General features: G+C 39.8%; 1 protein-coding gene across 1 annotated transcript in view; it reads right to left on the bottom strand.

Moving 5' to 3' along the window:
• Window positions 1-18,982, bottom strand: part of LOC124712174 (junctional adhesion molecule B-like) — a 689,600-nt gene extending 670,618 nt beyond the window's left edge. Inside the window, exon 1 of the mRNA XM_047242468.1 lies at window positions 17,828-18,982. Within this exon, the coding sequence (XP_047098424.1) occupies window positions 17,828-17,903 (76 nt within the window). The 5' untranslated portion in view covers window positions 17,904-18,982. The remainder of the gene's footprint in view (window positions 1-17,827) is intronic.
• Window positions 18,983-21,980: the final 2,998 nt, after the last annotated feature.

The following is a 21,980-nucleotide window of genomic DNA, read 5'->3' as shown; positions in this document are numbered from 1 at the left end:
GTAGCCTGTTCCTTTTAGTAGTGCCGGCCACTGTGGCCGAGAGGTTCTAGGCGCATCAGTCCGGAACCGCACTGCTGCTACGACCGCAGTTTCGAATCCTGCTTACGGCATGGATGTGTGTGATGTCCTTAGATTGCTTAGGTTTAAGTAGTTCCAAGTCTAGGGGACTGATGATCTCAGATGTTAAGTCCCATAGTACTTAGAGCCATTTGTACCACTTTTTTGTTCTTTTTAGTACCGCTTCCCACATAATTTTAACGTTTTTCTGTCGATATCACCACATTGTAGGTACCTGCTAGGTTTAGTGTTCCTCGGGTTTTGTGGTCATAATGCATTTCATCCAGATATACGGTCGAGGCACTAACATCCCGATATCTGGCACCAGTAGTGCTCTTTTATTGTACAATACTTCTTTCGTCTATACCAATTTCTTACTGAAATCTTACTTCATTCACTCTGTGTAATGTTACGGCCCAGATAGGAAAATTATTTCAGCTCTCCCGCTACTCTGTCATCTCCAGTTATGATATTAAGCTGCGCTGTTTCCTTTCCTCTAATGTTTTGCTAATACCTAAAATACATATCCTGGAAAGAAGTTTTCCAAATTTTTAAGCCGTTCTTTGAACCTTAACGCTGCTACTTCTCTTGCACCTTTTTCTCTTCCCTTCCTGAAGTATTCATCCATTTCCTTCATTACTTCGTCGATATAAAAGTAAATCGAAAATGGTGATATATAATACAACCCAACATATACACAGCGCAAACTAGTAAGATTCTGAGCTTGCATTTCTGATTCTCCTAAATGTGTGTTTATAGACAGTATAGCTCATCTCTCTATCTGCACACCACTCTGCTCGTAAATAGAGGGACTTCTAGTGGTCATTGTCCCATCGATGCTGATATCGTTACAGACGGAACACAAGCACTGACTGTGGAAGGACGGGGAAAGAAAACATTCTGCCATTCACCTTCACAGATGAAACAAGTCACTGAAGACCTAAATCTGGATGACCGTGACAGGGGTTATAACTACCATCTTCCCTGACACAACTGTACCGCCTCGATTGATGTATTCCCATTTGTTTCATTGTTATGATCGTCTTATTCCTCCTAAATAGTCTACGATTTTCAGTAAATCAAGAAATAATTGATACTTACGCTCATTTTTTCATCAGTTGCTCTTGTGTTATTAAACAATAAACCAAAACTGCTGCTTCTGTACCTTTTCCTTTTCTAAGAGCAAACAGATCGATGTCAAGAAATCTGATAATTTTTCTTACTAATCTTCGTTACTTGATGGAGTTCATTTTTCAGTCGACGTTAACGGATTTATATGTCTTGGACGTCAGAAAATATTTTACTGTCTGGAATTATGAAGAATTTACCTATCAAGAATTGTGATTAGGCAATAATAGGCAGTTACATGTTGAGTGTTTGTAAGAGCTACGCAGATAAGCTCTCTGTTATTGCTAGGCGACTAAAATATGACAAACAACTGAAATTCAGTGGCACTTACTAATGATACCGAAGGTAATCGCTTGCTTTAATCAATAAATCAACGAATCAGTCAAAAATTACAGTGTGAATCTGGAACTCGCATTTCCTTGTGAAAAACATATAGATTCAAGGACGTCTTATAAACTAATTTTATACCATTGTTTACTTGTGCACAGCTGTGCAAACACAGCTATTTTACTCTGCGTGATAACATAAAACCGTTTATTACAGACAACTCGCACAGCACATTCTCCGCACAACACGTATTGTGTGTTGTGCCACCTGTTTTTAGATGAATGCAATCACTTTCGGGAATTGAAACTCTCTGGTCTGGTATGGAAGACCTTGGATAAACAACGTTTACGCGATTGTCACCAACCAGCATGCAGCTTACAGCATAGAACCGAATACATGCAACAGGAATAGGAATGTTGATACAGTAACTAATGAGTGACATTTTGTGTGACGTGTGGTTTTGAATTTGTATGATTTCCATCTTAATATGAGAACTTATTTCATGATACGTGACGCTATTCATAAAACGATTGTTAAAAATGTTGATATATCAGTTGGTTGTCTACATGAAGTGACGATCCTCCGTTCGTCGATTGTTTCCTTTTTTATTTTGTTTTTTGATCAACAGGAAAATTAAATTTGGCTATCCGTTCAGACTGTGGATGCTAATTAAGTTCTTAATGTTAGTAAAATGAAGACTAGGAAAGGAAAAGCAACTTGTTTCGTTTCGGGATGTTTGTACTGGTCCTAAAATTAGATACGTGTATTTCTGTGTAGTTATAACGAAACGGGTGGCATTCAACTAAACAAAAACGCGAATACTAGTGTTTCTGCAAGATGTGTACTTATTTACTTCCTATTACTGCACTCTAATGTAAATCCCCACCCAAAGTGTATCACGGATGTGATGTGAAGTTTTATTTTATTTCGTCGTATCCTGAAAACGTGACAAAGAACTTGACAACTGTTTGAAGATAAGTGAATGGGTTGTACTACTAATGCCTAGTTTCAGGGTTGGAGCGTATTTCATCTCCAGTTAATGAATTCATCACGTGCTATTTTATTGTTTCATACTTGATATTCGTTACTTCGTTTTGAGACAAGCACTTCCTAAAATATTCCGATTCCGGTGTTTTAACACTCTCCGTATTTACAAACGAAGTTGGTAGATTATGTGCACTTGAAAGATATTTGTATAAACTAACCCTAAAGATCACAAAACAGCATTTGTGAACGTAAACTTGCGAGGCGTATTCTGTCTATAAAAAGCTACCCGTATCTGGCTAGCTGATCAATACGTCCATGTTTTTGTGCTTGCCATATTCTCACTTCGTTCCAAGGTTACCAATATGATGCTCATCGAAACACCGAGTTATTTCACAAGTCTTATCCGGCTAGAAACTCGAAAATTTGCCAACGACACAACTTCTAAATCAGGGAATGTAAATATTATTATTAATGTATTTTGGTTAACCTATAGTTCGTCAATGAGTATCTGCAAGCAGAAACTATTTGTTCGTTTTGTATTAGACGATGTTTCTTTTCCGCTAACTCGCTTTTCTTACTATATCAGTTTCAGCTTTGGCCCAACATAGAGGAGACAAGTATTTGCGAAGTTCTTAATTCCAATATCCAAATCATGAAAAAAGAGGGTACATTCAATTAATACGACCGAAGTGTCTACCTCAGTGCGAGAAGAAAATCCTCCTCCCACGACCAGTACTGGCGATATAAGTGTGAATTGCGAGTCTGGTATGCCACCTTTTCGGATTAGTCCTCAACAGCGACTCTGATTGTCTTGTAATTTCATTGTCACTAATTGTAAAAAACACAATGGACCAACTTGACAGCACAATATGACGCTGCCCTATATAATAGCTACTATAATTATAAATGTGGCATTGATCCTGTTATTAGTTGCTGAAATTGGCCGGAGATAAGGCACTAGAAGGCTGAAATCGTCCGTTTGCTAACGAGTTCTACCGTTACAGTACTAGTCCGTTCAAGAATTAAACTGGATATTTTACACGTCACAGTGTACCTATGTTACTCGTGATAGACCAGTGACCATAGTTTAATATGATAACTAAATAGTGAACAACATTGTAGCCCTCTGATGCCTATTACGGAATGCAGAATGGATTAATAAAATTATCGTAAAAGTGTTCCAAGTTTTAAATCCATTAGAAGATCCGGAACATCGATAATTATATTTCAATATATTGTAAAATACAGCAATGAGTGCTGTACACCACAGCAACCAAGAAATATTAAATCTATCTATTCGCAACGGCGGAGCACATAGGTCTGTTGTGGGAAAACTAGAAGCCAGGCAGGGATTGGTTAGAGGAAAATTGAGTGAAACAACTAATGCTATGAAGTTCAATTAATATATTAATCAGTTCGTTAATAAAGTCTACGTTCAGATATTCTTGGCACACAGACACATCTAAATCGCATTACTGGAAGCAAAACAGAAATTTCAACGAAAAGTTGTGTGATTTGTCATTAATACTTAGTTTACGCCGAAGTGTCGCTAAAACACTCATCAGGGGCCTGCTCTCGAGGAAAGACGATGTGGAACATGTGACAACTTACTGTCAACAGAACATGTGCTACAATTATTTCTTCCCATATGTTTACCACTTAATGACCGTAAAGGTAATGTAGAGACTTCTGCGTTACACAGAGGTGGGAAATATCTTTGTTCCTGTCTGCCATTCTCAAATAGAATAGGAACGGAAGAGGGAAGTCATACACTGTATGATGAAAATCCGCGTCCTGACTTTATTGTGTATTTATTAACTGCTATTCTCATTTAGTCTGTTACCTGTATAAAGGAACAGATCGAATGTTGCATTTAAGCTGGCATGAATAAAGCACATAATAATTTAACATAATTTCAAATGTGTTACTACTAAATAAGCATTATGCTAGGGGGAAAATCTACACAGAATAACTGCATTAAAAACAATAATAATAACAAAAATGTCTGCATACTACCATTTGGCCGTCTGATACACAGATATCTGTTCGTTCGGAATCTAGGAAGCACCCGCTATTTGTCTATCACACTTTGAAGCATTGGCAGACCAAAAATTTTCTAAATTACAATTCTGGACTAGGCTATTACAACGCTACACTTAACAGCACTACACCACACTACATTACTGTATTTGGTATTGGAATCAAGCTGGAACTCTCATTTGTCTGGATGGCTAGCGCCTGGTGCACTGAGGTACAACTCAGACTTCCCAGGAGCTGTACTGCTGTGCTGCCCAAGGTGTAGAGATTAGGAGTAGACTGTCAGGGTCTCAATAAATCCTTCCTGATTCTCACCGAGGCTCGTCTCTTCAATGCTTCCGAAGGTAGTCGTAGGCGGTTGTTTTGCCGTGGCTTTTCTTGTTATCGTGAAGTGAGGACTACTCTTGGTTGTCTCTCAGCCATGAAGGCTTGCGCTTCATAAGATGATAGCTGCAAGCGAGTTCAGCTTATGTCACAGTTCCTCATACCTCATAATATTACGCTGTTGTATGTCGAAATGCTTTCCTGTCCTGGTATGTAACATCTTATCTAAAGGCAAATTTTGTTACGGCGTGAAGTTAAGCGCCGGCACGTCAGTCGGGAAAGACAAAGAAGAGAAGGCTGTGAGAAGAAATCAGCCAATCGCAAGCTGACCGACCTCCCTTCCAGGACGACAATGCGACAACAGCGACCGCTAGGTGACGAGCACATTGGCGCCGCGCCCGACTGGTTTGGGCCACTTGGATAGCGGCGTCAACGTTAGTGAATTCGATAGCAGTTCAGGACAGAATTTTGTCAGTTAGAGATCAGCAGTCACTGCAAGGACTGATTATTTTGTACGTCGCCTTTTGACTGCGACACACCTATGTAGTTGCCAAAGTTAAACATTGTATTTGATACAATAAAACTCATTAATACGAGTTGTTTTATTGTTTGTCCTGCGAACCAAGTAGTCAGGATTCCTAGACACAAAAGATGTGATCTGGGATACCGATTTCTCGACATTCACCTGTGGTGCGTTGTCGTATTTTTAGTAAGCATCTGAGATACGGACCATGTTCCAACATGCAGTGTATAGCTCCCTTCTTCCTTTTATATTAGTAAGGACTGTTTCTTGTCATTCTTTATAAATGCACGCTTTCATTTCCTTATTCGATACGGCTCTTGTTCCCAGTATCTCCTTTACCTTACCACATTCGCACATTTTGAGCAAATATTGTGCACCTCTCTTTACTACTAATAGCCTTGGTGGTAGCAAGCTTAACACCAGCAGCAGCGCCTCAGTCGATGTTGCTCAATGTGCACCTGTCAGGCGCAGGACTATACTGTGTGCTCGTCTTAGAGCCTGTGCTGTCCGTATCATTCTGGCTCTATGAGCACAAACGCTCCACCCTCAGCCCACAAAAGCGAGTGAGATAGTGTTGTGCAACGTTCTTATTGCACTTAATAGGAGCTGAAAACTTCTTTGGCCAATTATTGCTATTTTATTTAATATTTTAATGCCTCTCTGGCAGACGATTTCTATATGTGCATGACAGTTTTGCTTTTCGTCGATGTTAATTCCGAGGTACTTATATACCTCTTTTCTTTTCATAGTTTGGTCATTTATTCTGATTGTGGGATTTCTAATTCTTGATAATATTCCTTTTAGTTACATATAGACTGTTTCGTGTACTGCTATAGTTAATTCGTTTTCTACGCCCCACTTGCTTAGTCTTTCAAGAACTAACCTACTGTTTTCCTCTAATTTAGCCCTGGTGTTAGCAGATAGGGCAGATCTTCTCGTCGTTACTTCTGGGCTGTAATACAATATAGACATGTAGACACATAGTAACTACGAAAAAACCATCACGTACACAAAATATCTACAAACCTACTGCCTTCACTGCCGTCCGGGACCACCCTACGAATAAAGTATTGTCAAACTTCTTGATGTAATTCAATAAGTTGATACAAGTTCTATCTCGAATATTGACAGATGGAATAAAATGACCACTGCTTTTTCCTGGAAGCAGATGTGGATTGCTAGCGCTACGCTGATAAGAGTCAACCCTTATGTGTCCGAATGGCCTCACTATCTTCACTGTTTCACACAACCAAATTCATTTTGTGTATGCTACTCATCTGTGTCATAGACGTATTATGCTTCCCAGTAGAAATTGTACTAGAAATTTGGAAAATCTGGTGGCACTGAAATAGATATTTGAAACTAATTGTAACCGATTGTTTATAAAACCAATTAAATACATAACAAGACAATAAAGACGGCAAATTCGAATCCGTCGTCAAGTATGTTAAGAATCATATAGCGCTGTCATTATGGTTCATCGAAATGACGCAGGAGACTATGGGAAATATTAACGTTAGCAAACAAACATAAAATCGAACGTTACGGGATATATTGTGAAGATATTCACAGGCAAGATCGGTTTCCCTTAAGCGTATCAGGTATCAGAGGAAAACTGTAAAAAATACGGTGAGCACTAACAGATAGTTACCAATGCGAATTTAAGTTCACACTTATGTAGAATCGTTAATTTTACATCAAATGGCTTACTGATACATTTTACAATCGTTGAAATTAGTGCAGCAATAAATCTGTGGTGTTGATTTCAGACTGTGTGGCTTTTCATATAAATTGTCATCCTACTACAGACGTCCCTAAAAGTACGTATTTTGACAGACATAAGCATAGGGCTGGATGGTATTTCAACGTTATATGCTTGTACTTTATGAAAAAATAATACTGACAAAAAACTAAAATACGATAAAATATGAAACACTCGCTGCCATCCGATGGTGGACCTAGGCTTGAAATTATGCAGAAAAATATATTACTTAGGAAAAAAGTATGTGGATCTTGCAGAGTCATTTCTCACAAAAATTAAAAATGTCAGTCTATGTCGATTAAATACAAACGCGTAGTAAACGTTGGTTGAGTCCTCATGGAATTGTGATATCAGTTAGTGAAAGTAGATAAATAGAAAGCGATTCTAAGCGAATTACATACTCATCTTATAGAAGAGCTGAAAATTGATAATAGAAAAACTACTGTTAGTGAACCTTAGCTACATACACGGAAAGAATGTGAACCCGGAAACAGGATTGTAAATGATGGAACTTAACATCCTACCATGGTACTACTCATTAAATATAAATGTTGGTGGAATCATGTTATGTTGTGATAATTCTTTTCGTTGTCTTTGTTGACTGGTTTGATGGGGCGCGCCACAACCTTTTCATCTCATTCGAGTAGCACTTGCAATCTTCGTCTTCAATTATTTATTGGATGTTTTCTAATCTCTGTCTTCCTCTACAGTTTGTAGTGTATGTTAGTAATAAAATCAGCAAACAGCTGTGAAATCATAATTGCATCACGAATTGGTTCCCGATCCCATGATCAACGGATAAAGGGTGCTCATATCCTTCGGAGCGAGATGCAACATACCACACACTATCGATAAAAGTAGAGGTGTAATACGTTTATTTCTTATTTATTTCCACAAGATTAGTGTGGTTTACAATTTCCGACAGTACATCAGATTCAGCGTTAGTTAGCCAACAGTCCTCCGTAGTGCATATCCTGGGAAATTTATGCGTGAAATGCACGTAATAATGGACAAAGAAAGGGCAGACGCTGTAGTTCGGTCGATGTTGTGATTGTTACAGGTGAAACACAACGTCAGAATGGTGGGGACAAGTTAGTATATCAGCTGTGAACGTGTTTCAGCAATTACAGTGATATTCATATTACATGATTAGTGAAGCAAAGGAAATTTTGGTCCTCTTTCAATCGAACTTGATTTCAGTATTCGAAATCACGCTGGAACTTTTCTGGTGTATCCCTATAATATTTCGTACTTGGCCTTTGAAACGTCTTGTGAACATGGTCCGTTTATTCGAACCTCGGCTTCTACAGTGACTCCTGTACGTCGTATCCGCAAAAAATGTACGTATGAAATCCGTAGAAAATCGTGGGGCATTCTTACGAAAGCGAATCAGCCGAAGCTAGGAGGTAAGGATGTTTGAAAGAGATCATTCGAAGACGTGTTCCCGAAAACGACTCGAAATGATACGAGGAAACTCTTAAAGAAAACCTGTTATATTATTCATATTGTTAGTTAAGAAACAAAATTAAATTTCTAATTAAAATTATTTCTCTTAGTTGAAATGTCATAGGGATCGATACCAGAAAGCATCTGTCGACATTGAATTACACATTACTTTTTGTATTACGAGAAAAATAGACAGAAATAAGTTTCAGAAAGCAGTTGAACAAAACTTATTATGGTGATCAGAAAAGTTATACGATCGTCTTTTTTCTCACGGCAACTAAATGCTACTGCCGTTTTTTTTTTTTTCAGCACTGAGACTAGAACTGCTTGAGTAGACGTTAGTGAACTCTGCTATCAGGGCGAAAAAATTGAACGCTACTCGCGGAACGATAAACCAAAGTGTCAGCAGAAAATTGTTATTGTTATGTCATTCAAACCATGCAAGCAGTTCTAAGGCTTCAGAGGTGTAAAATGTAGATCTGAGTGCATCGCGTCGCCCCGGACGGTCAGAGGCAAAAATTACTCGGCGTAAAGGATCGTGACAGTAGAACGCCTTGTTCACCATGAAGAGAAGATTAAACTCCTTTGGAAAGAGTGGAAAAAATAAAAATAACTTTGAGCCAGGATTAACTTACCTTCTTTGGAAACATTTGTAGGTAAGGGTGCTGACCCCAAACCATTTTTCAGTCTCATGAGATTACGAAGATTATAGTGTCGCACAATGCACACAGTTAACGACCGAAGAATCTAGAAAAGTAAACAGAAACAACTGAGGCTTTTTGCAGTGGTGTTCCATAGCGCCTCCCTAACGTGAGTGTGATATGCGCACATAGGTAGCTGTTTATATGTAACCACCGAAAAGATTTAAATTTAGATCGAAAGAGAAAGGATATTACGTCTCTGTAACTTCATCTTTATACGAGATGGTTGGGTAGCCCTCGGCTGTTCAGTATAAAATGTCAGATCAAAACACATTCAGTCGTCTAAATTTCCAGATACATAAATAAAATAAACTGGAAACTCAGACGGCTGAAGGCGTTTAGATTTGAGATTTAATTTAAAAAGGATGTTAGTAAGTAGTTGGTTCATAAATATATATCCTATGCAAGCTCTACATTATTTGCAATCTCTTAGATCTGATTGTGGGAGGGAATAGTACATATAACTTAATAATTAGATGTAGGCATTTCAGACAGTAGAATGCTATGTTGAGATAAAACAGGTGCGACACTAAAAGGTGGTGCATTCATTACAGTGGAATGGTTTTTTGTATCGATTTAGAAGAGCTCGCCTGCTTTACTGCTGTCCACTGGGCCTGTGACAATCATCAACATGTAGCGTCAAATATCAGTGGATGAGCTAGTCACTACAGAACCATACTAATACTTCATCGGAAAATGCTGTAAGCGGCGTGTGAGAAAACATAATGAGATAGAGGCTGCAAATTTGTGTACCTGTTAAATATTCTACGTAAGTCCAAAACGTTTAGAGACTGGATTCATAAAAACTAGACATAAGCTAAGGTTATAGTTTTAACTTTTTGAGTGTCTCGTCACCGGTGATGATCTTATACTGAAACAATTTTTCAGCTTTTCCCACTTCCATAAAATTGAAGCAGGCGTCCAAGACAAGTCATATCCGTTTGGGACGCAAGGAGTGTAGGATAAAATTTTGTCCACACTTCTCCCTTCTTGGGAACGTTTTTGAGATGTTACTCCATTGTGACACAATAACGTTGAGTCATTACTACTTAACACTGACTGCTCACAGCTAACTGGTCGACTGCACTTCTGTTGCTTTCAGATGTTAGTTTTAGCTACCACAGTAGCTACTGCGCTGACATCGGTATCACGCCAGAAAAAAATCTGTCCCGGAACTTTTTGGACGGATCGCGACTCAGTTAGTTGTGCTCGTCAACAAAGTGGAATCGACGTGAGACCACACTCGGCTGCAGTCATTCCTTCCAGAACTGGAACATTTCTGTATGCCGCTTCACGTGAATCTGAGCAATAATAATTTGAATCCCGCCATAGCGTATCGATGGAATTGTAGGCCGAAAAACAGCGTCGCATATACGCTAACAGAAATAGTAATTCGAGCAGTCATCGTTAATTTTTGTCAAACCTCGTTTAGACGACTATGTGATACATTTCTTCCGCGGCGTCCGTATCTCCGTAGCCAATTGGGTTATTATGAGCAGCTGAGCTGTTACGAGAAAGGAAGCTGTTGACAAAACCAGACCAGTAAATTCCTCCAGCAGTTTGTCGAGAACATACGGAATTACCTTTATAATGTAAATCGAAGGTGGAGGGGCGAAAACGGTTACGAATAGGAAAGAACTAATTATATCAGTTTCATCGGAATCAGCGGCTATGAGTGAAAAAAGGTGCCGGACCGGGACTCGAATCCGAAACCTCTTGCTTATTAGGCAGTTGTGTTAATCGATGACCATGCAGACGGAGTGTTAATCACAAATGCGCGGGCTATCTCGGTATGCCATCCGACCGCCTCAATCCCACTTAGCGCTGCCTATTCGCAGTCTATGTCCATGTGCTTCATACCCGCTAATTTTAGATTCCCGCTGGAGGTCGAACGTAAATGAGCATCCGCACTGAAGGTTGTGGAATTATTATTCATCGACGGGAGTCAGTTATATGAACGTCTGGTGTCTCTTCTGTCACGCATGTTCGAAGCAACGGAAACCACGCATTCATAGAATAATATTAGTTTGAAAGTGCTGATCAACAGTATGTACGACGCAAAAGGTGTTACGGTAAAACGTCGTATAGAAAACTGTTGCGAAATAGACAGAACATGGAAATACCCTCATAGGATATCGTATAATTAGGATCTTATTTTAAACTGCCACGCGAGTACCGTACGACCCGTTTGCTTAACAGCCTGCTGAAAACTTGCACAAACAAACAAATTCTGACGGGAAACGGTTGCAACTGGTAGTGCCACTGAGCGCTCTGTGCCATGTGGGCACGCGGCTGGCTCACTTGGCAAGAACAAAGGAATGCAGTTGGTCCTTCGTCGCCTGTTAGCCACGCAGCAGCAGACTGTTTGCAGTGCGCTGCGTAAAAGGAAACTGTCAGCGCGCTACAAAAGAGCTGTGACGTAAATCCACAAGAAATTTTACACAGAAAATGGAAACATAGAGGAGACCTAGAGCTCTAGACCGGGCTGTGTTGCCAGGGAAAAAGCGAAAAATAAATGGGGACAAAAAAGCTGCACTGAGAACGGATGCGTCCAAACTGCTTTTCTAAAAAGGGCGGACGAATATGCGGCTGTCTCAATTACTGAAAGTGCAGCAGAGGACCAGGCCGAATAAAAAAGAGAGGCGAAAAAAAGGCAAACCTGTCGATATGTATTTCAGTGAAATAGTGACTCGCGTCGACAAGCTTAGAGCTGTTGAGAATTTTAAGGCAGGAAGGAAATCCCAATTAACGTAAGCGATATAACGGGGGCATTCTGACCGTAAGCCTTCCGTTTAAAAATAGCTTGGCTCTTCTCGTTCTGTTTATCTTAACTTCGTTCTACGCTGTGTCACTTCTGCAACACTTCGTCTCTCCACTTGTACATTAAAGCCTATTAAATGGGAGTATTTTATCCGAAATTGTGTCGTATGTTCCTGACGGTGGAAGAGATTAGCTATTTAAACCACCGCTGATCTTTTTTCCTTTTTTTCTTTTTCAAAACTGTCTTCCATCATAATTTAATAACACGACGGTTGTTTATTGAAATTAAAGTGACATATAAATAACAGTTTTTCTGCTTACATAGCGCTAGTAGCGACATGAGTAACGCTGAAGTTTTACAAAGCACAGGTTCAGTTCAATTGGCCACAAGCACTGACGAGTTCAATGAAGACAGAATTAAATGGTACTGTCAAGCAGATTCTCAGGACAACTGGGGAATCTAGAAAAAATTTAATCTTTAAAATATGATCGTGACTTCCCTAATAAAATTTCGTTTGACATACTTTTAACATTAATCTGATGAAGAAGCTCTGTGATGCCAGTTTTGGAACATCCGTGACTCAGCTATTACTTCCTTGACGTTTACGACTAGTTCCACTGTACATTTGACAGAAAATTTTGTTATTTTATCTCCCACGTCCTGTGAAGGCGCGCTGCCCCTCATTCCTTACGAACGCTAGAGGTTCTGTTTGATATTTGAGGTAATTCGCATCAATTACTTTCTAAATTGTTGTTTGTATTGTTTGAATTGGTAATATATTCATTTTAGGATTCATTAGTTACATTAACGTGTATATTAATCATTTTATAGTAAGCATTTTATTGTAGTGCCTCATATTTCAGGAGATACACTTTCTTTTTTGTCCAACTCTCTCAGTAAACCACTCACTTTTGTATGATTGAATTTTTGTGTCACATTCCAAAATTTAGATTTGGTAATTTACCAATATCTGTTTCGATGGGTTTAGATGTGCCTCTCATGTCTGTGTTGATTAACCTACTTTCCAGTTAAAAGTTTTCTTCTGTTTTGTTCACCATGAATTTGAAAGAGTTTTTCTTCCCGCTTTCATTTCTGTACGTAAGTTAGAATTTTTAAAATTCTGCGATGAATACTGTGCACGAAAAGATACAAAAGTGATGACTATGATTATCACTTGCGCCAACAGCCATTTTTCAATTCATCACACTTCCAGAACTTCTTTTGATGATTCCGACATCAGTGCATTTGGTTTTAGGTGTTCTGATTACCTTTTGCCCTTTAAATCTGTACCTCAATAATATTTTTTAACATTTGTCTTTCTGTAAATCTGTTAACGTTAAGTACATGAGAAACGCTACAAAATTGTTTGTCATACTACGTGACCATATTTCTGAGAATTAAATCAAAATATATATTTTTACATAAGTTTATAACTTCCGTTTATTGAATTATTTTTAGTATTGTAACAAAATTGAACATCATCTCAGCCATAAATGAATTAAAATTTGTGTGATCGATGCTTAACAATATCTTTTGTATTGGTTTCAACCTTTATTTGAAATCTAAATAAAAATGCAGTATGACGATTACTGAAGCTGTAAAACTGATCTTTTGTTATTTCCTTATGACGCAAGATCTAATCAATATACTTTTATTGTAAGATCGATAATTTTCTAGATCTACAATCAATTGACTGACCAGTACGAAAGAGATATCTGCAAGATAGTAGAACAAAAATTGAATTTTTTGGTGGTTAATGTTATATGTGTAACCCCACGTATGTTTCTTGCAATAATGTAAGTATCGTACGCTTTTCGCGCTACCTTACAAATAAACAATATCCTCTGATGATTCACATCAAAACAAAGGAGTTACCACTATTTGCCTCCACACATCAATACTCCCTCAGTTATTTCACTGTGACGTTCTTCCCGGATACAGGACATGTGTCAGAACCAAAATGTATCCTTTAAATGTGTGCGGCTGGGGATATTATCTATTTGTGTCAGTTTTGGGTTACATATATAAGACCGAACGTCTGCTATTTCGGCTGACTCCTCAAACACGCGAGATAACACAAAATAAATTCTCAGACCTTGGCGTCTACGGAATTATCGTAGTCTATACCTATGAAAACTTATTCCGAAACATGGTCCTCAAACGCAGTTATCAGCCAAAGTTTAAGGCGCCTTTGAAATAAAAGAAAATGCTCAACATTAAATTCCACGTTTAAAATTTACTTAAAATTTCGCTATCCCATAGAAGCCCTCCATTCAAGAAACATTTTCCTTCATAATGTAGAGGTTATTAAATGCGAAATCTGTCGGAAACTTTCAGAAACAATCAATTTTTTGTACGATGGTGCAGAAGCCTTTTGTTTTCCTGAAAACTATGTATGTATAAGCTGTCTAAAGTGACACTTTGTCGTCTCGAATCAATGGCAAACTATTGCTGGAAACTTGAAAGATACGACAACCCTTACTACAAACATCAGTACATAAATGAGGAACTTTCAAATTGCCTTACACTCAAAACCGTGTATATTTTTAATTTCTTTGAAATAATTTGTTACTAACTTTTTCTTCGAGACAAAGATTCGCCATTTATGGAGAACACCTCGATTTTAAATGACCAGTGTTTGCATTGCTCAAGAAAACTACAAGGATAGTTCAATCGATGAACTGAAATCCAGAGCCTGACACGAGAAGAGTAGAAAATAAGCAATTAAGTACTGGACTAATAAAATTTCTGTTATGTGGTGATCACAAGATGCCCCTAGTACCAACTGGAGGATTATGGTGTTCCCATCTCACCCAGTGATCTCCTAGTAACTATTACCTTCGCGATGCGTGTGCACCTTTCGCGGTTTTATTGTGTGTTTTATTGTGTTCTGGATATAGAAATAGAAACTGGTAAGTCGCAATCAAAGATCTGACGTAACTTTACAAAAGAGTATTGTGTTGCATAAGACGGACTCTCTCTTGACACAAATCAAAGGCGTGAATTTCGATTTAGAAGTCCTCGTTGATACTTGAAAACTACTGTGGTAGGACATAGATGAAAGATAAAGTTCATTTGTGCAGAGGTCTGCTTTTAAGAAAGTATCAACATTTCCTTTTGTGATCAACACTGTGGCAGTGCAAGTAATCTTGATAAACCTTAAATGTAAAGCAGCATAGGTAGACACGGAAAAAGAAATATTAATTACAGTCAAAGACATACAGCCTTATGAATCTATTCAGCATTAGTGAAACAACACCTCGACAAAAATTATTTTTCTTTTTATGCTGCAATTATGTGGGAAAACTAAGTAATCTTAACAATAATTTTAAGCCAGTGAAATATGAACCATTTGCCTGTCGCAAAAAATGGTTGACACGATGCAGCATTCCCACAGAAACCTCATTACTCGTCTTTGGGTGCGTTATTTTTAGTTCCTTGATTTCACAACGTTTTTGTGACTGTGAGCCCGATTGGGAGTGAAGAAATAAAATGGAGAAAATTCAATAGGATACTCCAGGCAAAGTAAGGTTTTAACTCCTCATGGCTACCGTGAGATATACAATGAAATTGGTAACCAAAGAAAGTGAAAAATACTTTGCAGTGGTAAACATTTAAGCAATCTTGGTGTTCTTATGATACCTGTGGCAATTATGAGTCAAATGTGTAGTTTTAATCCTCTGACGTTTGTTCAGAGCAGAGGTATTTTTTCTGGTCCATCCTGAGATTTGTCCCATGGAAATAGTTGCATAATTTCTCTGATTATAACGCAATTAAAATGGATTCCCCTAAGGTGATGGATAAGGGACACAAAGTTGTTGCACAGAACTGGAACTTAGTGAGAAGGATACATGCGAGTATTAATAAAATATAGGTTGACTCTTACATTGAAGATTACAGCAACCAGCCACTTTTTACAGTGCTATTTATTTATTTAAACAGCGCCGTTACCGGTTTCGAACCGAGAGGTTCATCTTCAGACGACTATCTGATGTAAAACGTGAAATATCTGGCTGAAGATGAACCTGTCGGTCCGAAACCGGTACCGGCACTGTTTAAATAACTAGCGTTGTAAAAATTGCTGGTTGCTGTAATCTTGTATGTAAGAGTCAACCTATGTTTTGTACACAGCAACGGGTTCACAATGACAATTTTTGGCAAAATAGTATTAATAAAATCATTCTGATATATGGATGCGTCATGAAGGAAATGTATCGTTTCAAAAAGTATAGCGTATCGTCATCATCAGGATTACGATTTACAACGAAATTTAACACTGTCGAAGAGAACATTTCGGCTAAATATGAGTGACAGCGTTTGATAAAACAATGATCTTTATAGTTTTATCCATCATCAGGAATTGCATTTCTGTTTTCTGAAATAATCAGCAATAAGTTGAAAGAAAGAATTCTTCTTTCTTTACTGTTTTCAGGCTCCTTAGTGCCCTTTTTTAAAAGTTATACTTGTGGCATCCTTTGCGAGAGACACCAATAAGTAATGTGATGCATATATATTACATCTGACGCTCACAAATAATGCGATTATAACTGCTGAAGAGGGCCATTAGGTGCCTGAAACCTGTAGAGAAAGAAATTTCTTTTGTGCAGGTTTTTGCTGATTATTTCAAAGAAACTGTGATCATTGTTGAGATTAGAGTTCTGACAGTTAATTTCTAGCCTGCAACTCATAGTTTGAACAAATGCGCAACATGTTACACTTAGTGTTATACTTCCGTACTTGAGTTCTACGCTGATCACCATTCTTGGAAAAGGATAACCTAACGTACACTTTTATTGAATTCATTCTTACAGTCACTCTGTGCACATACTGAAGCACTATGAACAGAATATTTTTTGGGATGCTACACCAGTAATATTTCCTTTGAGTATCGAAACATCAGTGACTACTTTCCAGCAATAATGTATATCACGGATTATAGTATTTCTGTATGAGATTTAGACAACACTTTATATCTGGTTTAGACAACGCTTTACAGTTCCCTCGAATCAACAGCATCCAGAGTGCTCTATAGCAGCAAGGTGAGACTGCCTCAGGCCTATATATACGAGAATGTTCACTCACAGCTTGGGGCATTTGATAACAGTTTACATAAATTTTTTGAGCTTAATTAAAAATAATATCAATAAACGAACTCGGTAAGACACTCTTCTACGAAAATAGCCAGAGTGATCAGCAAAGTGATGTCCATCAATTTTAGTTCGTTTTTAAATAATATGCATTCTCTTGCGTTGTTATTTCCAGAAATTTTCATGTGAACATAATGCAGAGATGCAGAACAGCATTGGTAAATGTGTAATCTTACGCAGCTCATAATTTTATTTCTGCCATCATTTTGATATGATTTTTTCTTCAATACTTCATAATTATTAATTGGAAATGATTTTTTTAAGTTACGTATTTATTTGTGGAAATCTTAAGGATATTATAGTTTGTATATATATTTCGGTCTTAAAAGTGAAACAGATCGTAACGAAAACTGTAGCTGTCGACAGTAAAAAAAATGACAAATGAAGTACTAAATTGGCATTCATAAGAAAGAAAATGTTTTTGTGGCACGTTCGGTGCAACTCGAGACGGAAGGCGTGGCACTCTTTGTAGTGCTTTCGTCTTCAGCAGGTGGGACAGAACATTAATGTGTTTCAAAGAATTTTGTGGACGCTCTGGCGGTTGGCGCGGATGGAATCCAGGTAAGCTTTACCCATTGCTCTTTGGGGGCCTGCCGTAGTGAAGCAGTAGTGAGAATGGAAACTGACCTTTGTAGATGTGTAGGCAGACGAGGGCCCAGCACACGGACCACGGCAGGCGCGCTCCCAACGTTCTGAGCAGCATCTCCTCGGACTCGGGCTGCAGCCGGCAGCAAGGCTATCGTCGCCGGTGTCGATATCCCACTACATCCTCACAGCGCAGCCCGTCACACACAACAAATCGGTGGCACAGTAACCTCCTTCAATCTTCCGTTATGGGCTCTCAGTTTACTACCACGTAGAGAAATCCTCGCTGATAGCGACGAGTGCTCAACAGTCGGAGGCGGTCCTGATGACGAGTCAGTCGTTCGTCGTTAAAATAAATCGAGACTTTCCAGATCGATTTTTTCAGAAAAATATTTGACAAATGTGTGTCTCAAAAGCCTGCCTGATTACGCTTTAAATACCAGGCACGTTCCTTATTTGGTACACTATTATCTAGGTTCTCAGATGTCCCGGCAGGCACTTGAACTACACGATATCGCTTAAGAAATTTACCAGCAGATAATCTAATTGAAGAATTCACTGTATCAGCATCACATTAGTGTACAGCTGCCAGAGATGACAGTTTTAAGTTTTCTTCCGTTGATTCGTTGACGATTGTGCCAAGTGAAAATTAATCCATCAGTATTTGAAGAGAGGTCGTTGACGAAACGATAGCAACGTTCTACCCTTCGTGTTTACCCGAAGCTGTGCGTGCTTCACTCTACGCGACTAGAAATACTGTTCCAATCAAGCTGACAGCTATGCTCTCAACAGATACATATATTTGAAATGGTGAGAGAAACAACGTTACGTCCTTTACACTTCATAATCGCATCACACACATTTGCGTCAAAAAACGACCAGAACACTTTGTAGAAGAAATCCAGAGGCGTGACACGTGGGACACACGTGCGTGTATGTCGTCACTTGGCGTCAGACTAACATTTTACACAGTCTCGCCACACTCAGCTCACTTAGAGTGCGTGTCGCCGCCGCAGTGACACTAGCGACAGATCCAGTTTCTGGACGTAACTGGTAGAACTGGAGGCGGACCGCCGACTCCCGGCGGGCTGTAGCCCCTGACGCGGCGGCCACCCGCGACGCAGACTTATGAGCGCGCTGCCTGGGCCAACAGAGGTCGGCAGCTCCTCCCAGACGGGCGTCGCGACGCGGAGCTCTGGCGGCTGCGTCAGCGTGGCTTCGACGGCCGGCACCTACTGGCGACCCGGTGCCGCTCCCAGGCGCCGCCGGCGACGCTGCTGCGCCCTGGCGGTGGCGGCGCGAGCCGCTGCAGAGTGCCGCGCTGCTGCGATCCGCGCCGCACGAGCTTCCATGTCCCTGTTCTGGTCGTGGAGACAACACAGGGCAGATTTTGGACCCTAGACTTGCAGCTAAGGTCACTCTAAACACTGGACGTACGTAGTTCCCTAAAGAAACGTGGCCAGGGCCAGTGTAGAGGGTTCACTTCTCTACTACTGCATTTGCCAACTTCCGTATATCTCTCTGTTGGTGCTTTTATTAACTGAAATAGCTGCCTTTCCAGCGTTTAGTTTTCCCTCAACGGAAAATATGTGCTTCTTAACTGTTTGATGAAATTTGTATAGGAGCAGTTTTAATGGGGGTAAGGTCCAGTGTGGGGCAAAAATCATCACCGAGTTTCGCAATTTACTACCATTGATTCAGGAGTTGACCACCAGGTGGCAGATTTCTCTCACTGTAACTTACTGTTCCACGAAAGTTCGCTTAAGCAGGTGGCTCCAGAGGAGACAAAATGAGGTATGTATGTAATTTTCTTTTACGTACTACTTTTCTGATGTTTTACTTAAACATTGCAAAATGTAAGCTTTGGTAAGGTGAATCAACAAACTATTCGTTCACGCTACCTCATTAAAGGTCCCCTTTCACGTGGGAATAGTTGTTCCAGTTGGTCCACAAGTCAACGATGGCACATTTCTCAGAAAATGGTGAACTGGAGCAAATCCCCACAGGTGTTTCGGGGAAAATCTCCACAGCTGCAAAAATGTGAAGACATAATATTACATTAAACACACACTGCGTGAGATTGTGTCATTGTCTAAAGTAAAGATTTAGGGCAGTAAGCTTCTGGCAAAGCATTGGTATCTAACGCCGACATCCAAATACAGTAGAACGAGTGAAACAAAATACATGGGAAACAAAAGTTTGCTGCTGAGAAGGAATTACATGAGAAGAAAAGAAAGAGCCTGTTATAGAAACTAAACACTGAAGAGGCTAATTCCAGTCGTATACAAGATCCCATCAGTGGCCTATGTTTTTCAACGAGTTTCCATAGACTGCAACAACGATATTGAGTCTCCAAACGTCAACTACCAACTAGTTGATAGTTGGAGAAGCAGCATCATCGTCATAGTCTTTATAAACCAGTTCATACAAGTTGGCCACTGTTGGGTTCGTGTATTCGATTAGAGTCAGCCCATCAGCCTGAACAGATGCTGTACTGAACCACCGAATGTGGTAGCTACGAAAAACATCGACAAGACAGCTACAGGCTTTCCATAATATTACACAAGTGAACGGCTGAAATCCCCCAAACCATCAACTAGGATGGACATACAGTGTTACACATGCTGTTCAAGTGTTTTTATGTTTGCAGCGTCCATTTTTACCCATTTTTATCTCAATTGGTGTACAGAACTGCACTGCAGCGCTTGACTCCATTTTGTGGCATAAAATACCGCAATATTTGTTTTAATAAAATTCTAAATACCTCCTTCGTTAAGTGTCAGACAGAGCTGGAATTTGGCTAGATTATAGGTAACAACCGGAACTATGTTTTAAATTTTGGAATCGTGATGAAATCCACATATTTAGAAAAGCTGAAAGTTGGTGCGTTTTACCACCACATACTCTACACCTTAATACCGGACTTTTCAAGAAGATTTACCGTTTACACGTCACGTGGTGTGAAGCTTCATTAGAACGATAGCTTGGAAGGCCGAAATATGCATAAAAATCTCTGAATTTAGTTATTGTGTAATGTAAGAAATTGTATAGTCAAAATATATGTAGTATAAAATAATTTCTGCACTAGGGATCTTGCATTGCACTATTGACCTGCAAGGTTAATTGATCTTACGGCATGTCATTCATTGCTGAAGATTAATGAATGAGTTTGTCTCTTTCCCTGCCACTCCAACAACCTTAGGTTAAGTGCATCACTACATAGCAAATCCAGTGAAAGTAATTACTCCTGATATGCTTGTAAAAGTATGGAATATGTCTTTGTTTTGGACGTTCCTTGTGGGTCCGTTGGAGTGCACACTGAATATTTGTGAATAATAAAATGGGTAAGTACTGGGATGGTATCCTATACGCATCACCTGCAGTTGCTCACTCCACTCCACTCAATTTTACACACGCCCTCTATCATTTTATTTGTGACTGGAGCGTATTTATAGGCCAATTTCGTGCCGATGGTATCATCGGCACATGTCTGATGCCTTGGAATGCCACGCGCAACCTTCAAATGGCTCAGAGCACTATGGGACTCAACATCTGAGGTTATCAGTCCCCTAGAACTTAGAACTACTTAAACCTAACCAACCTAAGGACATCACACACATCCATGCCCGAGGCAGGATACGAACCTACGACCGTAGCACCCACGCGGTTCCGGAATGAAGTGCCTAGAACCGCACGGCCACCACGGCCGGCGCGCAACCTTCCCGCCCCGGTAATACAGTGTGATGCGACCTGCACCACTCAGGTGTTGCCCTCTACCGACTGCCTTGAGGGACGGCCGGAGCCAGCTACGTGGAGAACGGTGGCAACCAGGGAGCGAGACAGAAGAGTGGACCCCCGGACTGCGTCAAACCGCTATACGACATGTGCGGGCAGAAGATGCCTTTGGTCGGTATCAGTCAAGTCAGTTCAAAAAGTTCCCCTCTAACCTGTAACGGCCGGCCGGAGTGGCCGAGCGGTTCTAGGCGCTACAGTCTGGAACCGCACGACCGCTACGGTCGCAGGTCCGAATCCTGCCTCGCACATGCATGTGTGTGATGTCCTAAGGTTAGTTAGGTTTAAGTAGTTCTAAGTTCTAGGGGACTGATGACCTCAGCAGTTAAGTCCCACAGTGCTCAGAGCCATTTGAACCAATGTAACCTGAACATTGATAAGGAATGCAAAGCGCTATGTGCCT

The sequence above is a fragment of the Schistocerca piceifrons genome, chromosome 8, assembly GCF_021461385.2.
Source record: "Schistocerca piceifrons isolate TAMUIC-IGC-003096 chromosome 8, iqSchPice1.1, whole genome shotgun sequence".
Lineage (NCBI taxonomy): Eukaryota > Metazoa > Arthropoda > Insecta > Orthoptera > Acrididae > Schistocerca > Schistocerca piceifrons.
Note: the sequence above shows the minus strand (reverse complement) of the source record. Positions and strands in the feature narration are given on the sequence as shown.